This window comes from Mesoplodon bidens (assembly GCF_964165515.1).
Source record: "Mesoplodon bidens genome assembly, chromosome: 12".
Classification (NCBI taxonomy): Eukaryota; Metazoa; Chordata; class Mammalia; order Artiodactyla; family Ziphiidae; genus Mesoplodon; species Mesoplodon bidens.
The window spans coordinates 83742734-83769054 of NC_138168.1; the positions used below are offsets into that span (position 1 = coordinate 83742734).

Below are 26321 nucleotides of genomic sequence, written 5' to 3' on the forward strand. Positions count from 1 at the left end.
GTATTTGTTTGCTTTTGGAACCAACATCCCTCAACTTACCCTGAGTCTGGCTACGTCTTAGATGCTCTTTCTGGGGTGTGGTGTTGGCTCCTTGGATTGGAATCTGAAGGCAGATTTAGCATGAACACTTGACTCTCTCCTGTCTCTTGCTGGGCAGTCTGCTTAGCGAGGAAGGGAGTGGATAGAATAGTCCAGCAAGTAAGGGATTCGGTTTGAGCTCTGCCGCTTATTAGGTGGTTAAATGAGGTAGTATACATAAAGCGTATAGAAAGTGTCTTTAAGTGTTGGCTGTTCCTTATTACCGTTGCCATTATGGAGCAAGCAGGTCTACACTTAATCGAAGATCGGGCGTTGATTTGCCTGTAGGAATACTCTCTGCTCTTAGAGCTCTTACCAGTAAACTTTTTATCTATCCAGTGGACACCTTTGCATAGAAAAAGTTGTTTTCTATCCACAGGCCACCTTTGGTTTTATTTTCTTTCTTTTCCACGCCTGGATGGAAGAATAAAGTAGGAAAAAGCGTTACATACATTTTGCGACTTTGAAACCTTGTGATGCGATTGTTTTCCAGTTGGAAAGCTCATTCCTAATTTATATAATGGCTACTTCGCCTCTATCACATTCACTAAATTAGGTTTGATGCTGCACCCCAAAATCTTGACCATAAACCTTCGGTGTCCTTATCAGTAAAATGGGGATGATGTGAACTGCTGTGAGGTCCTCGGTAAATGATAAACGCATGTACAGTGTATCTAAATAAACCTTTAGGGCTTCTCTGGTGGCGCAGTGGTTGAGAGTCCGCCTGCCGATGCAGGGGACACGGGTTCGTGCCCCGGTCCGGGAGGATCCCGCATGCCGCCGAGCGGCTGGGCCCGTGAGCCATGGCCGCTGAGCCTGCGCGTCCGGAGCCTGTGCTCCGCAACGGGAGAGGCCACAGCAGTGAGAGGCCCGCGTACCGCAAAAAAAAAAAAAAAAAAAAAAAAGTGCTTGTAGTTTCTGAAGTTGAGGCACTGTGCCTTAGTATGCCACTCAGCTGATGAACGGGTCCCGTCTATGGCTTTCATGATTTCACCAGAGCTGGCTTAGAGGTGTTCCTGCTCTCCATTTGTCCTTTGTTCTAAAAACACATTTCCCATAAAAATATATTTCACAAGTTTTTCTGCATCACATTTTCAACCAAAGTTTAAATGTGGATTGCTTGATTTTACTTAGTAATAACAACTTTGCGGATCACTTAATTTCCAAAGTGCTTTTCTTAACCTAGTTCTCACAGTAGTCTTGTGAGGTTTGGTTAATATCCCTGTTTTATATATGCAGAAGCTGAAGCACAGTGACTTGGTTAAGGATGCACTTGGATCTCAGCTAGATTTTGTGCCCCAGATCTAGCTTTGGCACTTTACACCATCTCTGTGGTGTTATGGTATCCGTTCGACTTATGGACACACTGAGCGTGTAGAGCAGGGGTGGGCAAACTTTTCCTATAAAGCGCCAGGTAGTAACTAGTTTTGGCTTTATGGGCATGGTCTTTGACTTTCTGCTGAGGTCCCTCTAAAGTAGGCACAGTCTGTGAATGAAGGGGGAGGTTGTGTGTCCATAACAGTATGGACACAGACATTTGAATTTCACGTAATTTTACATGTTGTAAAATATACTTCTTTTGATTTTTTTCCAACTGTTTAAAAATGTAAAAAGCACTCTTAGCACACTGGTCCTACAAAAACAGGTGGTGGACCAGATTTGGCCCATGGGCTGTAGTTTGCCAACCTCCGGTTTAGATCATGATAAGGACAGGATACACTTTTCCATTTCAGATTCCATCCAGATCTGTCACCTTCCCCCCAGTTAGCCGTCTTTATTTACACAACTCTCTATTCCCTGGGATTTTGGCTCAAGCAGCAGCGCTTAGCTGGCATGGAGCTGGGAAGATTTTCTGTCTTTCAGATGAGACTGAGGTCCAGAGGGAGTAAAGGGATCACCCAGGGCTGGAAATCCCATTAGCAGTGGAGCCTGCGCATGTTAAACCAGGGTTCTTGATTCTCCATGCAGTGGTTTATTTTGTTTTATTTTCTACTGGCTGTGATTTAATTGTGTTTCTTCATGTTCTAGGCAGTCTGTCAATTCCTTAATTTTCCCCCCAACATTTTGAGTTTTAGTCTGAAGTTTTGTTTTTTTTTTCAATTACTGAAGTGTAGTGCATGAATACATTCTTATGTAGAAGATTCAGACACTGGCAACATGTACATTGAATATTTAAATTTCCTTTTACTGCTTCTACTTCCCAAAAGTGTACACTCGTAAGTTCAGTGTATTTTTTCTAATCTATTTTTCTTTAAAAATACTGCGTACGAACATATACAATTATATAAACATAAACATCCATGTGTAAATCATACTATACATATTCTTGGACTGGCCTTTTGCCCCATTGAAGCCTCTTTCAGACACATCACAGCGTGTCTGGGTAATTGTGTGTGTGTGTGTGTAGAGGTTCTCTTATTATTGTCTAAGCAGTCACTGAAAAAAACACAATATCGTTTCTACTGTGGGCCACTGAGCCGTTTTGGACTGTCGCTGTCTGCTGAGGGAGCTGGCCAGGAGGATTTGCCTGGAAGGACCACGAAGGATCTTTAGGCAGCAGCCCTGCGTCACTTTCTCTTCTGACACCCTCAGATGCTGTCCTAAGCCTCCTGTGTCACTGTGTGCTGTCCATAACAAAAGTTCGTCCAAAGAGTGTGTTATAAAAATGCAACCTCTTCATCGCTGTGTTAACCCTTGATGCTTTAACTCTATTGTATTCCAAAGCTGAGGCAGAGGGAGACATTTCAAAGTAATAGAATTTAGTCATTGAAATTTCAAAAGTAATTGAGAGAAGATGAGAGCATTTCCTATTTGGAAGGCATCAGCTGGATTTTTTTCCTTAAGTTATTTTCATTGTATCTAGTTAGCTTCAGAAATAAGAGTGGGGAGAACAGAAAGCAGAACGTGGAGTGGTGTGTACCGTGGATCTTGGAATACCTCGAAGTTCTCATGCCTTTTCAGGTACAATACTAAATAGATATCCTACTCAGATGGAGGTCATAACTTTGTAATTAAAATCTCTAGAAAAAAAAGGCAGCCTTCATTGTGTTCTTGGCAGGCTATCACGTGGTGTTCTTGTGAGTGTGGGCTCTGGCCAAAATTGACTGTGACCCAGAGCAGCCCTGGTGCTGAAGTAAATACTTGTAATTCTCTGTAGTCCTCTGTAGTCCCACAGATTGCCGTGGAGTCATACCTTTTCCCCTTTCATTCTCTTTCATACTTGATTTTTTTTTCAGTTTAGCTGAAATTTAAAAATACACTGAAGTACGCTGAATCTCCGTAGTTAATGAAAGTTGAAAATAAAAACATCTGTGTTGTTTATTAATAAGGATTTATTCATTAGTTGTGCCAATTCTTTATTTGTTGATCTGGTTTTAAAATATAAATGAATATCCCTCTTGTTTTTGCTTGATAAAAGAAACTTGAAAAAAATTAGAGCTACTAAAATCTCTGATTAAAAAAAGTGTGAATGATTTTAATTTCCATGGACTTTGGGGAGACTATTTTAAAGTTTGTACACAGAAGTTTGTTTTATCTGTGTGACTCTAATTAAAGTTAATCAAAGTCACATGGCTGAGCAGATCTCTGAACTATTACTTTTTGGAGATTTTTATTCATTGTATCTGATTTACTCAGTTGATTTGCTGTTATTCTGTTAAAAGTAAAACACCAGTAACCTAATGTAAGAAAGCATTGGCCATCTTATTTTTGGGCTCCTTTACGTTGTTTATTTTGTGCACCAAGCTGGTGCATAAAGGCTCAGTGTGTTTTGGCTCTGGACGGCTGAATAGCGTCACGTCATGACTGACCTCCTGACTGTCGAGAAATCAGCACGAGACCCACAGTGAGTCTTTTGGTCTTTGCTTCATATGCTTTGTGAAAGATGTGGTCGTTTTGTACGCAAGATGTTATAATGGGGTACTGACATTCTGTTGACCCAGAAACCTGTGTTTAAATTCAGCTGCCTTTCTTTTTAAAAAGAAATTTTACAGTTGTAAAATTTTAGCCCTATGTTAATTTTGAAATCGAGATGAAACATAATCCCTGGAGTGCTCTTTCACTGTTGCAGTATGATCTTTTCATGTGATACCTGATTTAGTTGGAGACAAATCAGTAACTGTGCATGCTTAAAGGAAGCAATTTAATAAACCGGATTTTAGAGAAACCTAATCAGAATTGTAAACTGATACTAGTGAATCAATTGCATTATACACAATGACTAGCTTAGATGCAGCTTTTAGATAAGTGTGGGCAGATCTGAGGCTTCTGTACCACCGTTGTCAAGAGCATTGGAAAATTTGCCTCTCACTTAAAAAAAGAGGGAGGAGGAGAACTCCTCTTTCCCCTCAATTTATTGGTTCATTCAAAAATGGTTCACAAATAACCATCTCAGATCACTTGGGCTGAGGCCAACCAGACAATACATCTGGCTACAGCTGTGACACGGTCTCTCAAATGAAGTTCAGCATGCTGGCCAAGGCTTGCCGTTTGGAGTTGGGCAGGGTGTATTATGTGGTGAGGTAACGTGAAAAAGATAAAGAGATGCAATCCTAAACCTGAGGATTTAAGCAATCAGCTGGGAAACCTATATGGCTCAAAGCCAAGGAGTCAGATTTAGGAGTGAGGTGAAGACTGGCAGGTGCCACAGGCTCTAACCCAGAGAGCCTGGCTACCCTTGCATATGAGGGATAGGCAATGAGGAGTAAACAACTCCCATTTTAAATCATTTACATCCCTTGTCAGCATATATGTATATACTATTAATAGTTGCCATTAGTTTTAACCACTTATTTTTAATTCACAATTTTGTACACATTTTCGTACATTGGTATCACTGCTAATACCTGTTTTTTGAGTTAGACTTTACGTTGGTCTTTCAATCATATTTTAATTGTCTTATTCAGTCTACAGGCATGATTGTGCTGGGCTCTGGGCATAAAAATTTAGTACCTACTTGCAAACTATTCTGTTTTATAGATGAGGAAATTGAGGCCTAGAGAAATTGAGTGACTTGCCTCATTTCAGGTCCTCTCGCTGGTGAACAAGAATTGGATTCCTGTTCCAGTTCTGTCTAGATGACAGTGTGAGGAGCGTTTTCTTTTATCTTTGTAAACTCAAAGTTCTCTTAGACTACAGAAGAGACTAGGGCTTCCCTGGTGGCACAGTGGTTGAGAGTCTGCCTGCCGGTGCAGGGGACACGGGTTCGAGCCCTGGTCTGGGAAGATCCTACATACCGCGGAGCAACTGGGCCCGTGAGTCACACCTGCTGAGCCTGCGCGTCTGGAGCTTGTGCTCCGCAACAAGAGAGGCCGCAATAGTGAGAGGCCCGCGCACCGCGATGAAGAGTGGCCCCCGCTCACCACAACTAGAGAAAGCCCTCGCACAGAAACGAAGACCCAACACAGCCGATCAATCAATCAATAGAAATGCTTTAGAATTATTTTTTTAAAAAAAAAAAAGAAGAGACTTTTTATTCTTTCTGATGATTTCAAAACAAACTTGACGGGGAAGTTGATCCTTGAATCCAGGTTTGAAGCATGAGTAGGAGTTTGCCCAAAAATCGGGAAAGTAAAGAGCCCCCAATACCTTCTGGGACTGTATGTTTTAGGGCTTCCTGTCAGTGAAGTCATAGGGCACCAACACAAATATTTTGAGCAGTAGCAGGTCCTGCCTGGGAGTAGGTTAGGAGCAGCAGTCTGCTTGAACATGGAAGTGAGGAGGAGCTATGTGGAAAACATTCTTTTCACTAAGCTGTGGATTAGTTTTCTTTTGCTGTATAACGAATTGAATGGCTTAAACAACACACTTATTATCTCAGAGTTTCTGTGGGTAGGGAGTCCAGGCATGACTTAGCTGTGTCCTCTCTTCGGGGTCTCAGGTAGTCAGCTGGGCTGCATTCTCATCTGGAGGCTTGGCTGGGGAAGGCTCCTTCAGACTCTTGGCAGAATTCATTTCCTCATGGCTGTGGAATTCAGAGCAGCTTGCTTCCCAGTGCCACCACAGAGAGAGTCTCTGCTCCTGGGAGTCTCTCACTTCTGGGGAAGCCTGGACCTTCTTTTAAAGGGCCCATATGATCATCATGTCAGGCCCATGGGGATATTCTCAGTTTTGATTAACTCAAAGTCAACTGATTAGGGATTTTAATTACCTCTGCAAAATCCCTTCACCTTTGCTATAATCTCTGGCCTAGATGCAGGTCACAGGTCTTGCCCATGCTCCAGAGGAGGGGATTGCACAGCAGTATGGATATTGGGGGGTGGGCAGGAATCCCAGGGAGCCCTCTCAGAATCCAGGTTGTATGCTAAAAATCAATAAAAGTAGCAGTGGTGTGTCTTAGTCTGCGGTACTAAACTACTGTAGAGTGAGTGGCTTAAACAACAGAAATTTATTTCTCACGGTTCTGGAGTTCTTATGTCTAAGATCAAAGTGCCAGCAAGATAGGTTCCATTCTGAGGTGTCTTCTCTTTGCTTGTACACCTTGCTGTGTGCTTTCACGACCTCTTTGTGTGTGCCTGGGGACAGAGACAGAATGCCCTGGGCTTTCATCTTGTTAGGAGGACATCAATTCTGTGAGATTGGGACCTACCCTTATGACCTCATTTAACCTTTGTTACCTGCTTATAGGCCCCATCTCCAGATAGTTACACTAGGGGGTTAGAGCTTCAGCATAATTTGGGGGGACGCAATTCAGGTTAAAAGAGTTTTCTATTCACAGTTCTTTCATATCAAGAAATATTAATTGGAGTAGCTTGGAGGGGAATCTAATGGTTGTTCTAGGCTTCTTCCCCAAAGAGCACCAGTCAGACCTGGGGAAATCCTGGCTCCATCATTATTGTAGGGTGATCTTGGGCAAGTTACCTAATCTAGGAGTTGGTTTCCTTCAACTAAAATTGGTTTGTAGTATTAACTACTTTGCAGATTTTTCGTTAGGATTGGTCATGTCGTTTGTAAAGCACCTAGCACAGTGCTCGGCTCATAGTAAGCACTCATTAAATGGTGGCTGTTATTATCATATTTGTGCCTTGATATTTCTGTATATCTTCTTCATCTTTTATTATCTACCTTAAATGACAAATTTCCCATGAATCCTTCCATTTCTTGCAACTGGAGGTTACTACCCTCAGCTGAACTCTCATAGGACTTTCTTTTTCTGTCTTGTGGCATTTACAAGTGTATTTATACCTTGTATTATTTATATACATCTCTTATCTCTGTTATGATGTCTGTTTCTTAAAGTCAAGGACTGTTTTACACAGCTACTTATCTTTTATGGTGCCTTACACATTAATGTTTGTTCAGTTTAAATAATGTTAAATGAATGAGTGGATATGGTGTCTGACTAACTTCTTGCCTCTTTTATCTAAACCTTTGTTTCTTAACCGTTTCTAACTCATGCCTCCTTTTGATAAGCATAAATTTCCTGACACCTCTTCCAGCATTCAGATATATCCTCTGAAAAGACCAAGTCCCTACTCCCTACCTCCCTTGGAAAGACAGCTAGATTTTTCCTGCAAATCTTCAACGATTAATTTTTTTTTAATTAATTAATTAATTTATTTATTTTTGGCTGTGTTGGGTCTTCGTTTCTGTGCGAGGGCTTTCTCTAGTTGTGGCGAGCGGGGGCCACTCTTCATCGCGGTGCGCGGGGCCTCTCACTGTCGCGGCCTCTCTTGTTGCGGAGCATGGGCTCCAGACGCGCAGGCTTAGTAGTTGTGGCACACGGGCCCAGTTGCTCCGCAGCATGTGGGATCTTCCCAGACGAGGGCTCGAACCCATGTCCCCTGCATTGGCAGGCAGACTCTCAACCACTGCGCCACCAGGGAAGCCCCAACAATTAATATTATTTTTATCAAACTTTACCTTTACATAGTATGTTATATAGGTAATACTTCCCTCCCTTTCCAAATGGAACATTATAATCCTGAATATACATTTTCAACCGCACCTTCCCGTCAGCTTCATTCTTGTTTATATAGCGTTCATCCATTTTCACTTCTGTGAGTTACTGCTCTAAGCCATTTCTGACATACTGTAGAATCCTGTCATAGGTAGTAGTGATGCCAGCATTAAATGTTTAGGTGAAGTCTCCACCCTCTGCACAGGCTTAAGAGATTCTCTGTGTCGTCCCCCACCTCCCACCCCATTTCAGTTCTTTTGTAATGAAGGGTGTTAAACTGATATGTACTTGAATTTGTGAATCCTATTTTCCAAAACAGTTACATTGTGTGCAGCTTAAGGAGTGATCCTAGGCATCCATTATGCTTTCATAATGCCTTTCTTTCCAGAATTAAAGCACATTGTAGACATGACCTTGGCAACACTTAGGGCATCCCTAAGAACTAAGTAAAAATTAGAGACCGTTGCTCTTATTCTGCTGGGGAGTAAAATGTGGCCGAGAGGTCAAGGAGGGGCCTGCCCTTCTAAGGCCCCCTGCCCCTCCCCTGGTGTGTGTGCTGGAAAGACTTTGCCTTTACGTTCTGCAACCATGAATTTGTGCTTTCAGCCGGCAATGGGGGAGTGGGTACAGCGTGCCAATTAGCTCTCTTTACCAAGCCAGCAAATAAAACACGTCGGTCACAAGATAATAGAGTAAATTTATGAGGTGATCTTCCTTTTGAAAGGAAATCTGTGGCTGTACATAGGAATCAAAATTCACTGTACTGAAAGGAAAGTAAATTACCTCTGGTCTCCTGAGGAGGCCTCTTTTAAATTCAAAGTGACCCTTTTAAAGAGGCCTTATTTGGAATTGGATTGCATTGAATGGGGATTGTTTTACATGAGTCCCCATCTATACTATGGAAATTATTTTATGCCTTTGAAAACAGCTTGGTGCCACGTGGTCCACCTTGCTTTTATGGAATGTTGAGGATGTGGGAGATGTACCTGTGAGCTTGGAGGGTGCACGATTTAGGGTGCTTTTGCAGAATTGGGCATTCTTTCTGAAAAGGAAAGCTAATGGTAAAGAAAAATAGCATCTTTGGCAGGTTTCATGCTCACATGGGTCTGTTTGAAAATATGAGAAAGGTAATGTGGTCTCACTTTTAATGATACTCAGTAACTTAAAAATTCCCTCTTTCCTCCCTTGTTTTGTACTTGTCTTTTCCTTTTCTTTGACAGGGAAAGTATTTTTTAGCCTAATATTTATTAATTAATTGTGATGACAGGTTTTTAGGTGAAGACCCATCAGTTACCAATAGACTACTAAATATTAAATAGTGAGCAATAAATTAAATATAAAAAGTGTGTAACAATACTAGATACTGTTTTTGAAAGACCGATGAATGTTTGCTTTTGTGCGTTTTGCATGTGCTTAAAATATATTTTGGTATTAGTCATAAACTCCTAAAATTTCTGGTCATGGCTTTTTTATTAGAAAGTGTGAGAAAGGCAGAGTATGGGAAATTGAAATGGTTAGCGGTAGACAAGTAGTCTGCCAGACTAATTTAGTGCTGCTCTTTATCCGTCTATCTATATCAAGATACATATTTTATAACATAGGTTAAAATTTAACTCTAGTGGTGAATCTGTGCTTTTACATTCTAGTTATTATTTTAAGATAGTGAAAATCCTTCATGCCCTGAACCCTAGATTTGTATGTTAATTAATTTAGCAGAAGGGTATTGATATAGTGTAATTAGCATGAAACACTTTCAACTTTCTTTCAGGCTGAAGGGGGTAATGTAACTTCTTTGGTTTTCCTCTTTTACCCCTTTCTCCCCTCACCCATTTTTAAAATAGCAGTGCTTTTCATACTGTCAGAATTTCGTGTTGTGACACCCTACTCAGAAGTTATGACAGCAGGGTGATGACAGCAACTGCCTCCTGAGAATCAATCAGGCAATTAATTTTGTAAATGAAATGCTGATTATACAAAGCTTCACATGAGAGGCCCAGTGATTAAAATCAATTTAACAAATTGTTTCAGGCGGGGCTTGATTAATAATTTGCCGTAAATGCTGAGGATATATGACCAGCATACCTTGTTGTTACCCTTACTATCCAGCTATATATAAAAATATCTTGTAGTTGCTCTGACTGCCCGACTGTATATAAATATCTACAGGTAAGCTAAGCACACTTCCTCCGATGGAAGGCTTGCATGCACACACACACTCACGCTCTTTGGTTGTCTACCTAATAGACCCAGCTAACAACGAAAATGGAATGCATTATTACATTTTTTATATCATGCTAGTTTATGTTTTCCTGTGTTCTACTTAACAAAACGAAACAAAACAAAACAGAAAACTTGCCCAGACAGCTTTGGGTATGACCAAGTTAAATAGGTTTTTTTTTTTTTTTCTTCTGTGTAGGATGTTTTAGACTTTTCTTGTGCTGACATATATTATGTATCTTAAAGAGCGGTATGTACTTTACAGACATCTTTCACTCTTAATTACAGTAACATCTATAAACATAGTTTGGGAAATGATGTTCTAAGGATGTTAAGAATGGTGACTGTGTAGCCTGGAAATAAAAATGCCTGTTTGGAGCATTATAACCTGAATCCAGGAGAAATCGCACTTGGAATAGGAGATACAGTTGGATGTCTTTCTCAGATTCATATACCAAACATTTATTAAGTGCCTGTTACAAGCCAGACTCGGGATCGGGTTTCATAGTTTTTATTACTTGTCATTGGCACATCTAGGAAGGCAGTACAATATTATTTAGGAGAGGATAGTGCAGAGAGGTAAGGGTTAAGGTGCACTTGAATTCTTTTATTTTGGTTTTTTATTAATAAAATAACAGCAACAGTAATTGTTCACCGCGTATAAATTGGGTCTATGAGGAGAATTAGGATGAGGAAGACACCATTTCTGCCCTTAAGGAGTTTGTTGAGGAGGGACACTGACATAAGCAAAGAGTTGCCGTTGGTTGTAATAAATGCTGACCGTCAATATATTAAGTAGGAGAGTCTCAATAGATGGCGGGAGCCCTGAGAAGGCAGAATACTTTATCTTATGGCACTTGGTGGAGTCGGAAGAGTCTCTCCAGTTCACAGGTGGCCACGGCACGTGCGGCGCAAGGGCTTTCCACATGGCGATGTTCCTTAGTGCACGGGCCTGGAGGTGTGCAAGAGGGGGCTGTCCAGGGTTAGTGTGGTGAAGACTTGACAGGTGGCAGGCGTGTCACCTTAAGGCGAGTGTTGATTGTTTGGATGTTGAACTTCTCGGGTTTGAATTCTTTAGACCCCTTCACAGCCCTCTCTCTACCCTTTGACCTTCAGGGCAGTTTATTGATAAGATTTCTGGTCAAAGAATGAGACAGAAAGGAGAAATATCCCTAACGGTTCACATTCCTTTTGACATTTTACCATGACATTGGAAGTTCTGGTGGATGATTCTAGAATTATAGCTAGTACGGGGAGAGACTTACTGTAAGAGTTCATTTCTCAGTCCCTCACTTTACATGTGAGGAGTCATGAGGCTCAGAGGAGTGAAATTATCCAGTGGTAATCATCTCTGACATTATAATTGAGCACTTACTATGTGCCAGCCACTGTTCTGTGTGTTTTGTATCTACTATGTTATTTAAGACTTAACAACCATGCTCTGAGGTGGGTACTGTTATTATCCTAACTTTTCAGAGGAGGAAGCTGAAGTTCGGAGAATTTATGAGATCTGCCTAAGATCACACAGTAAGTGGTGAGCCAGGCGGCCTTAACTCCAGAGTCTGCGTACTTGACCTCGCTCCACTGTACCAAAGCTTCTTAAGGTCCTAAGGCTGGATAGTTAGAGAGTTAGGCTCCCTCTGCAGAGCCAGCACTTAAACTGTTAATTAGTTGGCAGTCTCTGAACCCTGTTTCCTGCAACTGAAGCCTTTGTCAACCACAGTTTGGGGATATTTCTCTTTTTTATTTATACTAAGATTTAAAAATCCCAGATATGTTTTCATTTGGGTAGTTGCTTTCCTTATTTTAAACCTGATAACTTGATGGAGGCACTGCTAGGGGAGCTGGTCTGCTTATACCCTTTGTAGAGAAGAGACAGGAGCAGGGTGACATGTGAAAAGTGGTGGTTATAAAAGCACTTTTTGAAACTTATAAAAACAAACAAGGAAGGGTTCTGGGTTAAAAGATGGCACATCTCGCATCCTTCAGGGTTGGGTTGAGATCTTTTAAAAAGCCTTGTAAGAAACCTGAGGGGGCAGTAGCCTCATTACATCTTGAGGATTGAGGCTGACGACCTGCAAAGGCGATTTGTGAGAAAGGGTCTCTGCCAGAGCAGGGTTTTAACCTGGGGGATCCTTTTTTTTTTTTTTCTTTAGATTAAGTTTTTTTGTGGAATGGAAGCTTCCTAAGAATTTTTAGAAAAAAGTATTTCAACGTTTGCATTCATTATGTGTTTTGCCAACTTGAGCACCTTTAGGAATAGTGCAGCAACCTCTACCCCTTTCCAGCTCCACCTTATCACGCCCACTTCTTTCTTCCATCTGCCGTGCTCTCTCTCCTAGTTTTTTGACGTTTCCTTTGCCCTGTAGTCCTCCCCACACCGCCCGCCCCTCAGCCTGCCAGGGACCCCTGACATTGCGCAGTCATTGGTGTCTCTTGGTTCTGAGCAGCTGCAGACCTCCTCACAGACCCCTTGTGAGGGGTAGTGATTATTTTGTTTGGTTTTCAGTTATCCTTTCCTTTTTGCCCCCTTCTCCTGTTATAGCTTTTATTTGGAAGCAATTTCAAATTTATAGGAAAGTTACAAGAATAGTACAGAGAAATCCCATATACCTTTTACTCTTATACATCAAATTTCAACATTTTGCTATTTATTTTATCTGTTCATCTACCCACCTCCCTATCTGTCTGCAGTGTATTCTCCCAGAATCATTTGAGAGTAGGTTGCATACATAGTGCCCCTTTACTCCTTAGTGTCTCTGAGCCCTGTGTATTTCCTAGGAACAAGGTTTTTCTTGCAATCATCACTGTCCAGATGCTTAACGTTGAAGCAGTGCTTTAACCTACAGTCCATATTCTAATTTTGTCTACTCCCCTGATAGCATCTGTATAGTGATCTTCTTTCCTCTGTTATAGTACCCTGTCTAGGCCTTATATGTTGTGTTTAGCTGCCTTGTCTTTTTCAGTATATAAGATTTGACTAGACGTGAGTCATGTTGACTGTTTTCCTTTGAATAATCACATTACAGTAAGAGTCAGTGTATGCTTCCACTTCATTATGGTCCTGATAAAGTAGATCTTAAATAGGGCCACGTCTCTGAAAAGCATGTTTACACCAGGGGGCTATATAGCCTGTGTATCTGCACAGCAGGCGTTCTTTGTCCAGCGGTAGGTAAGTCAATTGCTAACATTCCTCATATGTTAATGCATTTTCTTTAATGCCAGTTTAAAGTCGTTACTTTACAAAAAGTAATAAAATACTTTGAAAGAGGCACGATGGCAACCATGGAGATTGCTGGAGAAATCAGTACCTTGTCTGTCTGTCTTTAGGTGCGGCTCTGACGTCGTGTCTGTGGAATTGTTTACCCATGCAAACCACACATCAGATATCTTTAGAATGACTGTCTTTTTCAGGGCAGTATTATCTTCACTTGAAAGATGGGAAAACGAAGGCTTGGGGCACTGGCTAATTCACCCAGCATATTTCATGGCCAGTCAGAAGCAGGAGAGGGATATGAATTCAGGTCTACCCAATGTCAAACTTTATGTATTTCCATTGTACTACAGAGAGCAAATTGGATTCTGTTTGCAAAATCTGATAATTCGCAGTGGCTGCATGCCACTCCACAGGGTGAAAGATTCGGAGGCTTACTGGACTTTGGGAAAATGAATGCTAGGATTGGGAAGCAATGCCTGTCTTCTGCACATTAGTGGAGGAGTAGAGGGTATCCATGCCTCAGAGTGATTATTCTGGAGTTACACCTCCATGTAATAATGATGATGATAAAATCTATCCCTATTAAAAGGCTGTCCTGTCGAAACTTGACTATTACCTCTAATTCCCTAACAACTCTGTAGTGATAGTGGTAGTATTCTTGGTATGTAGCTGAGTTAACTGAGATGCAGAGAAGTTAAGAGGTGAATTTTTTTAGCATCACACAGCTTTAAAAGTGGTGGGGTTGAGGGCTTCCCTGGTGGCGCAGTGGTTCAGAGTCCGCCTGCCGATGCAGGGGTCACGGGTTCGTGCCCCGGTCCGGGAAGATCCCATATGCCGCGGAGCGGCTAGACCCGTGAGCCATGGCTGCTGAGCCTGCACGTCGGGAGCCTGTGCTCCACAACGGGAGAGGCCACAACAGTGAGAGGCCTGTGTACCACAAAAAAAAAAAAAGAAAAAAAAAAAATTAAAAGTGGTGGGGTTGAAATTTGACTTATTTTCACAAAAGCTTCCTTTGTTGATTTAAATCTGTATTTATATGGGAAATATACCATATTATTTCCATTTCTTAAATAAGAGCCTGCTACTAGGTTGTCAGTAGTGATACATGGGTATGAACAATATTGTGTACTTAGAGATGTAAATTTTAGAAATTGTCAACACCATGATAATAGTTTTACAGTTGTTTTGGATGGTGAGAATAACAAATCTGAGGAAAACAGAAATATATTCAATTACTATTTTGATATTCCTTTTAGATCTAATTTACTCTTGAGACAAAAAAGTACGTATACACTTTGATTTGTTCATAAAATTACTACGTTTGCTAAATTACATTTAAAAGTATAGTTTAGGGCTTCCCTGGTGGCGCAGTGGTTGGGAGTTGCCTGCCAGTGCAGGGGACTCGGGTTCGAGCCCTGGTCCGGGAAGATTCCACATGCCGTGGAGCAACTAAGTCTGTGCGCCACAACTACTGAGCCTGCACGCTAGAGCCCGCGAGCCACAACTCCTGAGCCTGTGAGCCACAACTACTGAAGCCCATGCGCCTAGAGCCCATGCTCCGCGACAAGAGAAGCCACCGCAAATGAGAAGCCCGCGCACCTCAACGAAGCCCTCGCTCGCCGCAACTAGAGAAAGCCTGCGCGCAGCAACGAAGACCCAACAAGCCCAAAGGAAAAAGAGAAAAGTGTAGTTTAGTCAGACAGTAATTTACTCACTGAATTGACTTACAAGTTGCTGAGCTTGGGGGATTAGGCAAATAATAGGTTTTGCCAATTTATAAAAATCAGGTAAAAATCAGGAAACCAAAACAGCCTTATATTTTGTTGTACCTAGACGCTAGCTACAAATGGGTTTAATATTTCTCTTCTTCACTTCCTGTTCCTTTTCCTATGGGACAATCTAGTTGGGGATATTTATCAAGTAGTCACACATATTCTTACAGACTTTGGTGAGTGCTATGAAGGAAAAGCACAGTGGTTTTGGAGAGGATCCTGCCTCAGTCTGGAGCTCAGGGAGGGTTTCTCTGAGGACAGGGCTGTGGCGCTGAGTTCTGCAGGAGAGCAGACCTCCTTCTTCGTGGAGGGAACAGTAGAGTTGAAGGGCCAGTGGTGGGAAAGTATGTGGATTTTCTAGAGGCCCACAGAGGCCAGTACGGTTGGAGGGGGAGATATCCTGTTGGCCTCAATGACGTGTCCAGCTGACCAGACTTGGTGAGTGGTTGGCTGTGGTGGAGAGGAGAGAGGGGAGTCAGGAGCGTCCCGGGACCCTGTTTTGTACATCTGGATGGGGGTGTCTTTCACCGAGATCACCAACAGAAGGGGAGGATCCTAGGTATCCAGGCAGGAATGTTGGGTGGCAGTTGGAAATAGAATTCTGAAGCTGAGAGAAACCAGCCAAGGGTGGCACCTTTCGGGGGCACAGACATGAGGAGGTAATGGAAGCTGTGGTTTATGTGAACTTGGGAAAAGCGAAGCTTTGTCTGCAGTGGTGCATGATTCTTTGCCTCTTGTACCCCATGGCCATCAGAGGCCTGCAGTCTGATAGAGCCCTGCTGTTTAACCAGCGATGCGGCGTTGAGGAAGTCATTGCTCTTTCTGTTCAGCAGATGTTAATCATGCCAGACATTCTACTGAGTGCTAGGTATGCAAAGATGAATAAGGCAGAATTTCCACCTTTAATTAACAGTATGCGGGTGAGACAAGAAAATAAATGGATTAAATTATTGAGTGATTGTTTGCTCTGACTTCAACTTGCTAATTTGTTGAGAGGAAAAGAAAAAAGATTTAGGAACCTCCCACTGTGTGATAAATCCTGTGGTACCTCATTTAATCAGTCCCCCAGCAACACCAGAGGTGAACACAACTGTGCTGTATTAAATGTGAGCCTAATTTTACATAGCTAATGAGCAGTGTGGGCAGGATTCACACCCAGGTTGTCTGAGTCTAAGCCACCTCCCTTTCCGCTGTACCTTTTTGTCTCAAATTCTAAGTGTTTTTCTAAACTTTGGACTATCTATTTTATATATTAGGAAAGATGGAGGAATTTGAAGTGGGCAGGAGGTTGTCACCCAAAGGCAGGTAAGGACTTGGGCGTGCACCACGAGTGTAATGAGTGAATCGGAAGAGTGCTGTGGATGAGTGGAGTGGAAAGGATTTTCGTAAGGTTTCTAATGAAGACCTTCTTCCAAGAACTCTGATGCCTGGATTTATGTCAGGCCTCATGAATGGCACTAGTAGTTTGCCAAGGCCCTGTCCTCTCCCTTGACCTCTTCAGTATTTTTATCAGTGCCGTGGAGGGAGGCATGAATGAAACGGCATGCTGATTTAATTGGTGGTTGACGTCAAGATAGGAAATGCAGATAATATGTTCGATGTCAGGCCAGAATAGTGACCAGAAACAAGCAAAATGAAAATAAGCAGAGATAAAATTTTTTGCCACTTGAGTCAGCTCACCAGCTGTATAATAGGAGATGGGGGAGGTAGGGTTCCGTCACAGCTGATGGGGCAGGTGGAGGGCGTGATGGGTCTGTCAGATAATACAGGTCTGAGGCCAGATTTGTACCAATGTAGGAGAAGAAGCAAAGTCCTCCCCATGATATGTTTTGTGTCAAGAGGACTAAGAACTGGCGTGTTTTGCTCAGAAAAGGGAAATAGATACAGCTATCTTCAAATATTCTGCGAAAGGATCAAAGTAACAAAACCAATGGGTGTAAATTACAAGGAACGATTTTTGTTATACAGAAGGAAGAAATTCATAACATTCATGGTTGCAGACACTTTTAGGGGATTCATACATACATCATGTATGGACCAATGAGGTTCTTTTCAGTTCTCAGATTCTGTGTTTCACTGATAAATCCTTTATCAGGGTGCCTTAAGAATTGTGTGATCAAATGATAATGTATTAAAGTGCTTTGGAAATGCATGGTAGGTGTTGGTCATTATATGATTATGCAGGTCAGGAGGGTCTTTAGATGGGTTTCTAGAGGATATTACACGAACCTCTGGCACTATATGCTAAATTTGAGATCTATATACATCCTGGATGTTTTTTTTTTTTTTAAAGAGTGTTCTTAAGAGTTAAGAATCACAGCTTCTGATTGTTACTTTTTATGGGTAGTTTATGGAAGTTAGTTTATATACATAGGTAACAACCTATTAATATTTTATTTCTAATCTTAATAATTCTGAAAAGTAAAAATCCAGTGATATTTTAGATTTTTAGATTAGGGATAACATTTAAAATGTGGTTAGGAAAAAATATTGTGCCTTCTACTCCTGTTTTGTTTAATGATATATATGTGAAAAACAAACTTCTTTATTTAAAACTGTAAATCAAAACATGTTTATTTCAGATAAAAACTGCTCAAATAAAAGTTGTCTATAATCCCACCTTTACACAAAAAATTTTTATCATCCCCTTGCCCCCTTCCTTCAGATTTCATTTTGTGGCTCCACAAATATGTATGTTCCCTGTAACTTGCCTTAAGGAAACCAAACGAAAAACAAAAATATTGACAATGGTCTTCTTTCCAAGTCAGTATGTGAGTATTTCGGTTCCTCCCTGCCCCTCCTCTCACGTTGTGAATGGCATCATGGTTAGAGGGCATCAGTAATTTGATGGTTCTTACAGCCAAGAACAAAACAGCCTTTCGTGCCTTGTCTGATGTCTTAGAATTCCAGTTCTTGATCCTTCCTGTACCGTTGTAGAATGTGGCAGATATTCCTGACTGACCAGAGGAGAACCTACAGTGTATTGATAACCAAAGTTGAAGTTTCAGTGTTTTAGTTCGAGTCTTAATAAACAGGCACTATTTTGCCATTAATAGAAGTTAAAAAAAAAAAAAAAAAGAAGAAGTGGTTTTAGATGCTGGGTTGCATTTTTTTTCTACCTGATCCTCATGATCATACACAGAGGCGTGATACAGCAGAAGGAAATGTGGACCTGAGTCAGGAGACCTGCACTAGTACTGCAGCCCTGGGCCAGTCCCCGCAATTCCAGGCCTCCATTACGTCATCTTTGGTAATTGGATTCTGTGGTAGTAGTGACAGTGGTAACTGAGAATCTTGGTATTTTCTGGCTTGAAGGGAATATGAATGAAGTGAGGGGAGAATATTTAGTGCCCCGTGCCTGTTTTTGACTTAAACCGATTTTAATGCCATTAGGAGAAGAACTTGACTACTAATGTTGCGTTATATATTATCATTCACTTTACATGCATCTTCTGCATGTGTGTACAGAAATTGGTTAGTGAGTTTCACTTTTTATTTTCGAGAACACTTTATGTGATCAGTCCTCATTCCCAGGCACCATGATCATCCTAAGTCATTTGTGCTGTATGCTGAGTGAGACATAAAAAAGTACAAAGCATGGACATTGCCATTTTAGTCTCCTTGGGAGTTAAGAAGTAACACATAAAAATGAAAAAAACGGTACATGAGTTAAATATCAATATAAGGCAACCCAGAAGTCGGTTACAGCCTGCATAGGAGAGATTCTAGCAGGTCCCACAGATAGTGTTACTGGGGTGTGGTGAAGGGGAAAGCTCTCTGGTCCTTGGTCCGGGGCTTGAGTGAGCTTGGGTTTAGACAGGCAAAGAGCAGAGCAGCAGCATCCTCCTGCTTGTGTGTGCTGTAAGTGAGAGTGTAGGTGCGGGACGGAGGTGGCCAAATGGGGGGCAGCTGTGTCCCGTCCACCCCCATCCCCCAGCAAGCCATGGTAGTGTTTGCAGGATGCCTGGGAAAAAACAGGCATTTTATAGTTATATTTAGACATCATCACAGCAAAGTCAACATAGATTGCTTCGCGATATGACAGCCACTACTTACAGGTCACTCTGGCTGGCCCTGATCGTTATCAACTGAGTTTTCACACAGCTGTAATTCATGCACATCACTCGTAAACATTTGACATTGGTTTATATGTACTTTTCCATGTCCCTGTCCATTCCACTATGCTGATATATTATGGCTCATTCTCATATTCTATAATCGTTGAATAGTGGGTTGTTTCAGTTTTCTTCTTTGAACCACTAGTCGCTCTGAGATCCTTTTAGTTCTCACTAATTCAATTTTCATTATAATTGTGAGGCAGGTATTTCTCGCATTTAGTGAGTGAGAAAACTAAGAAATGAGCACCAATATTCAGAGTCACACAGTGGTATTAAGTGTTGGGGTAAGGGTTGTGGACCCTCTCTGAGTCCAAAGTCCATGCTTTCCCCACAGGACAGACCATGCTTTCTCGCTTCAGTATTGGAAATCATGTAGCTGCAGACAAATTTGGATAAATGGCACCCCTGCCCCATTTGAGAGGGTATTATAGTTGGAACAAGATAATTTTTGAAGCTTTTGTTTAAAGCTTCTTGTCATGATGGGCTTCCCTGGCGGCGCAGTGTTTAAGAATCCGCCTGCCAATGCAGGGGACACGGGTTCAATCCCTAGTCTGGGAAGATCCCACATGCCACGGAGCAACTAAGCCCGTGCGCCACAACTACTGAGCCTGTGCTCTGGAGCCTGTGAGCCACAACTACTGAGCCCACATGCCACAGCTACTGAGCCCGCGTGCCACAACTGCTGAAGCCCATGCACCTAGAGCCCATGCTCCGCATCAAGAGAAGCCACCGCAATGAGAAGCCTGTGCACCACAACAAAGAGTAGCCCCTGCTTCCCACAACTAGAGAGAGCCCGCGTGCAGCCATGAAGACCCAACAGGGCCAAACAATAAATTAATAAAATAAAAATAATTTTAAAAAAAGCTTCTTGTCGTATTGTCCTTCAGGAAGAGTTTACCACTGCTTTATACATACTAGTTCAAGTACTCATTTACTCACATTGGGTTGTATTATTTTTGTCATTTCATACGTAATGGAATATTCCTTCAAAAGTTTTCTTTGGTTGCTGGTAAGACAGAACATGTTCCCAGATAATGATTCAAAGGGGGAGAGTTTTTCTTTCCTTGGGCTCTTGTCTACTCCAGATAAATAGATACGATCATGGATCAGGAAGCTGTGATAGCCCTTCTTTCTGTGGGGTTTTCAGTGCCTTTTTCTTCAATCTGTGGTTTAAGGGGTTTGGCTGACAGAATCGTGAAATATTATATCCATAGAGAAACTACTAATAAGATATCCCCTTAACTTGATATCTAGCAGTGAATACAGTTACGTAGGTATCTTCCTTATAAAGACTTGGGTACGCATACTCTGAAAGAGTGATGATGAGGGAATGTCTAAGTACAAAAAGCATCAAGTATATCGAAAGGATGCTAAAAACATGTAGGGACTTGTTCTTTAACTTGGATAATCTTTAAAGGGTAGGTGGATTTCCAGGCCAGCCTCTGAAAACCTATTTAACCTATAATACAGCCTAACTGTGCTACCTAATGTGTCTAGAATCTATATTCAAATACATATTTTAAAAGTATACTTCGTACTCCTTCTTATTTAGTAGTCCCAGGGATGGGAAACCTTCTGAGACTTTGGAGGATGGAGGCAGCAGTGGCAGCTTGCCCGAAGGAGATCCAGGAAAGGGTGTGTGGGGGGGGGGGGTGGGAGGGAGAGGGGGAGGGGGAGGGAGAGAGCGTTATAACTCATACATACATAACTACATATTTAAATACATACATATCTAAAAACTTACTGGAATAAGGAAGAGTTACAAGAAACTCTTATCAAGTAATAAAATTCATTAGAAGCTGAGTAACTAAACATAGACTAGTTATGCTAAGACCTCTTTGAAAATGGGCTACACACATTGTGACTCTAAAAGCACTTGTCTTATTTTAAGGAATTGAAGTCCAAATTGCAGCAGTTGTGGAATGGTAACTAAAAAGGAAAAATGTGCTTGGAATGACATATTTAGAGAAATATCTGAGGACTATTCTTAATGTGGTGGTCTCTGATATAACAAATTATCTGTGAGAATTGAAAATGGTGATACTGTAGAATCAATAGAAGGGTAGATGACAAAAATACAAAGTTGTTTTGGGTTAGATGTGACTATGAGAAGTGAATTGTTTTTTGGAAAAGTCTTAGATTGGATCTGGGTTTTGTTTTCTTTAAGGAGAGAGTAGTAAAAAGCAGGGATTGAGATCCTGCAGTGGTACATATTTAGTGTTAAAAATAGCAAGAGCACACAGTGGGATGAATTTGGATTGTGGTTGAATATTTAATAATAGGCCATAAGGAGAGAAGGTTAAAATTAAATAATTTGCACCGTGTAAGTATCTTGTTTTCATATCTGAATCTCACTGAAAGGCATTTGATGCATTTTGAGAGGTAGAGATAATCTGTGTATTTCATGCTTTCAATTTTCAGAAATCTCAGGGTTAAGCTAACATTTTGACATGGGTGCAAATTAACTGAATTTTAAGTAGGGCTGTGAGAGTTTATGGCAGTGATGAGAAAGATATTACAAAACAGTTTCAGTCACTGATAAGATGAATTTGCTGCACTGTTATCTATAGCACTAAAATATAGACATTCCAATCATTCTCCCATTTTAAATTTCTGCTTTAATTAAGCCAGTTTGGGTGGTACACTATTTAAAGTCAAGTAAGCAGACCTTTCTTGTGCCCTGGCTAATTCAGATTGAATGTGAAGATAGGGCTGCCTCGGGCCCCGTATTGGAAATTTAGCCTGAAATCTGATTTACCCTCTGTGGGCCATTCATTCAGTCTGCGGATTCTAGCATCACCAGCTCAGCCTTGATTTTCACACTTTCATAGAAAGTTTTATTTTATCTTTTGAAAGAAAGTGTGGAAAATCATTACATTTTGCTTTTCTTAGGCATAAATTCTAATTTAAATCATTCTGAGAAAACTTAATTCTTAGTTTTCAATTTTAGTTTCATTACATGAGGTCACCACGTATGTTTGTATGCTGAATTGTGAAGTCAGCACAGTCTGTGTAACATCAGTATATTGTTTGAGCAATTTCTGTCACAGTAAGTAAACGTTTTTCTTGACTGGTGAAAGCGGCACAGTGAAAATTCCTTGAAATTGTGAATTTTGAGCAGAACTGTTTGGCCTACACATATCTTCATTCAGGTGAGATCAGTTCCTGGCAAATTCCTATGAACCCCTCAGGACTAAGCTCAGGTATTTCTCTAGGTGGGCTTTGTGAAAACCCAGACCCGCTGGCATGCTCTCTCCTCACGGCCCCTTCAGGATGTCTGCTGGGTTGCACTGTCATCTTTGTTCAGCCTGTTCACCTCTCCAGGACAGCCACCGACACTTGTCCACTTGTCCACTTTTTTGCTTCCAGTGCGCTGCATAGTGCACACGGTAGATGCTTAGTAAATGTGTGATGAGTGGATTACTCAAGTCATTGAAATGAGCACCAGGGTGCCCCTAAGAAGGAGGGAGGGCAGAGGCTGCGGGCAGCCTTGGGGGATGTGTAGGAGGACGGAGGACTGGGGCTTCTTTTTTACATCTTTATTGGAGTATAATTGCTTGACTGGGGCTTCTTGGAGCTTTCCCACCTTGGGTTTGGGGTCCACACTCCTGGCTCCCCCTCACCTCCTATTCATGCCCAGCTCCCGGTCTTCCAGGAGCTGCCCTCACCTCTGCAACGAGACTGCCCTTGCCCAGCTCAGCAGTTACCTCCCAGTCACGAGGCGTAGCCGGAGCTTCAGCCCTCACCTGTCGGACTCCTGGGCCGCAGTTGGCATGCTGCGACACCTGTTCCCTTCTGCTCCATAGCACCGTGCTCTCTACAACCTCGAACTACATTTTCTGCCCATTCTTTTGGCCTTGTTGTGGCCTCCTTTTCCCTTCTACCTATTGTTCTCTTTTCATATGTTCTTCCTGGGTAGAGTCCTTGAGTTTTATGTGCTTCATATTAATTAATTCATCCAGTATTTATTGAGGATTTACTGTGTGCCAGGTGCACTGTTTGACTTGTGTCCTGGAGATATAATGTGAGTGAGTAAAACAGAAATCGCTGCCCTCCGGGAGCATGTATTCTCTGTGTGCTGACTTCCCTATTTATGATTCTGGGTCAGACCTTACTCCCCAAGCTGAAAACTCACGGTGGCTCTTCCTTCTGGATATTTTCACCTGGATTTCCTTATAGGAACCTCAATTTTAATATGCAGAATAGTGAAGGCTCCCGCCCCCTGGGGAGGGTTGATCTGCTTCTGCTGCTGCATGCGGTCTCACCTGGTGTCTTATCATCTGTTTAGCCACCCTTGACACCTGTCTTCCATCACTCACAAGTCGTGCTGTGTTTCCATTCTCTTACTTGAATCTGGGCTTGCTTTTGCCCAGCACTGCTACCAGCCCAGGACCTCAGCTCACCTGCCTCTGTGGCAGCCCACCCTGGCTCCAGGCAGCTGCCAAGAGAGTGGTCCTTCCGGAAGGCGGATCTGACTCTATAGTTCTCTGTTAAAAGCACCCGGTGGTTTTTCCCCAAGGTACAATCTGAAGCCTTAAAAATGGCATGTAAGGCTCACCCATCTACTGGCTTCTGCCTGGTCCAGCTGCTGCTTTTCTTCGTTTGGATCTAAACTGCTTATGTTTCCTCACACATGCCGGGCAGCTCAGCTCCCTTGAGCCTGTGCTTTGTGCTGTTTCTTCTGCTCTGTGGTGCCCTGTGCCCTGGCCCTCCCCACCTTGAATGTGGCTTCTTCCATTTACCCTGCTCATCTTCAAGCCTTCCTGAGAGTCCCCGTGTACTCAATGTGAACACAGAGTCTGGCACACAGTAGGCATCAGTGTATGGTTTTGGAAGGAAGGAAGGAGGGATCTGTAGGCCTTTGTAGCACCGCGGTGAGGGACTTCCGCCACCACCGCTTTGCTCCTTTGAAGCACCCAGGGCATGAAAGCGCAGACTGAGGCTCCAGTTCGGCTCTCCTGAATGGCCTTGGCCCTGAGGCCCATGGGCTGACTCACCAAGCCAAAAATAAAACTCAAAGTCTAGTTTTGAACTGGTTATGTTTGGTAAGACGCTTACTTGCATAGAGAAGGTGGCTTGTGACTCATAGTCTGGGTGCTTATTCATGTGCACTAGTGATCTTTGAAAATTTTTACCCTAGACATTCTGTGTTATCTAAAATCTATCCTTTCACTTTCTAATGAGCACTCAGATGCATTAATGTTTGATCAGGACTTGCAGACTCAGGTCTAAAATAAAGTAATTGTTCTAAGAATACTTTGAAGTCAGAAGGGGTTCCTAACCACTCGCTGTGCTTTGCCTTTGTTACTAGTAAGCTAAAAGGAGCAGGGTGAGGTTAACTCATGCCCGTTTCCTGTGTGCATGGTAGAATTTTAGATGAATGCAAAAATCTTTCCTTATATTGTTTGCTCCAGATCCCTCTTAATTACTGAAGCCTTGCTAAAAGTAAAAAAAATTAAGTGTCTTATATCCACCTAGGTTTTTTTCTTAATGTTTTTCTGGGTTTTATTTGTCCGGTCATCATTTTTAATATTTTCAAAAGAAAGGATAGTTGCGTTTATAATGTATATGTTAGCATAGCAAACTTTCTGCCTTTGTAATAATGACTTAATAAGCCTACTTCTTCGTGTATTTCTTCACAGGGCAGCCCAATGGATCCCATGGTGATGAAGAGACCTCAGCTGTATGGGATGGGCAGTAACCCTCATTCTCAGCCACAGCAGAGCAGCCCTTACCCGGCAGGTTCCTATGGCCCCCCAGGCCCACAGCGGTATCCAATTGGCATTCAAGGTCGGACCCCAGGAGCCATGGGAGGAATGCAGTACCCACAGCAGCAGGTTTGTGCTAGTTTTTACTCCACTTCCCCGCACAATTGGTACTAGTTTTGTCTTTGTCTTTTACTGTCTACCGAAGATTAGTTTTGAGGGTATTGGGGGTCATTTCACTGATTTTTCTCTACTTTTAAAAAATTTTCATAGTTTCTTGAAATAATCACAGGTACAATGTTTCCCCCCTCTCTTTTAAAGAAAGAAAAGTGACCTTAGAGCAAAGTGGACAGAATTCCTGTTTGGTAGAAAGCCTGTGTTACCAGCTATATTTGAAAGAGTGACTGTGTCATCATTTTGCAGCAAATTATATAGATCTAAGCCCCAAAGTGAACTTGGCTTTCTAATATTTCTGATGTCAGACAGTGTCAAATTTTGAGCTGTGAATAAACTTCTTAGGGTGAAGTTTTAAGTTATTTAAAGGTCTTTCTCATAAAGAAGGCATCAGCTTAAAATTTTTTTAGTCTCCCCCAAAAGTTATTTTGCTTTTATTTCTTGACATATTTCTTCTGTATCTTTTGAAAAAAGATTTCTGTATTTCTTATAAGAGAATTTGATGTGTATCAGTTTTTGTAGGTTTGATGGGTTTTGTGTTTTTACATAAACCAAAAAGAGTTTTTCTGCTTTAAAAAAAATATTCTTCTCCTTTTTCTCTAGAATCAAATAGTTGGAGTTACCTTAAATGACCATCTACCTTCTGGCCGTAGTAAGCCTACAGTCTCTTGGATACTGTAGAGTATATCGTTGTAATGTTGCCATGAGGAGATTCAGACTTGTTTTAGGGTATTTAGTTTCTAGGAGCACCAGAAAGGCTGGTTTATAAATTCCCACACCATGCCTTTAACCTGGTGGTGCATCGGGCTGATGCCCTCGTTGTTTTCCTGCCTCCAGATAGGTTTATTCCACAGTGTTGCCAAGCAACCCGTTCCAGAGTTTCACAGTACTTCCTCTCAGGAAATTCTTCCCCATGTTTGACCAAAAATCACTGTGGAAAAAAGATTGGATAGAACTTTTGTTCTCTCTCAAGTGAATGTGGAGAATGATATATTATACTTTATATGCTCCATAGCTGTGTCCTACAAGTTCACAGATAAATGGCACTTGAGCCCTGTCTTTTTAGAGCCTGAATATTGTCTTTCCTCTTTATCTTAGTTTGTCCTTTGGCGATATTTTTATGTTAAGGCAGTTGTAAGGAAA

The 26321-nt window shown here is 41.8% G+C and overlaps 1 protein-coding gene across 7 annotated transcripts in view; it reads left to right on the top strand.

Moving 5' to 3' along the window:
- ARID1B (AT-rich interaction domain 1B) overlaps nucleotides 1-26321 on the top strand; it is a gene marked incomplete at its 5' end in the record, with an annotated part of 416596 nt that overhangs the window by 24210 nt on the left and 366065 nt on the right. For all 7 annotated transcript variants that reach the window (XM_081251587.1, XM_081251591.1, XM_081251588.1 and 4 more), the window contains one exon: nucleotides 24942-25136. In XM_081251587.1, the coding sequence (XP_081107713.1) occupies nucleotides 24942-25136 (195 nt within the window). The remainder of the gene's footprint in view (nucleotides 1-24941; nucleotides 25137-26321) is intronic.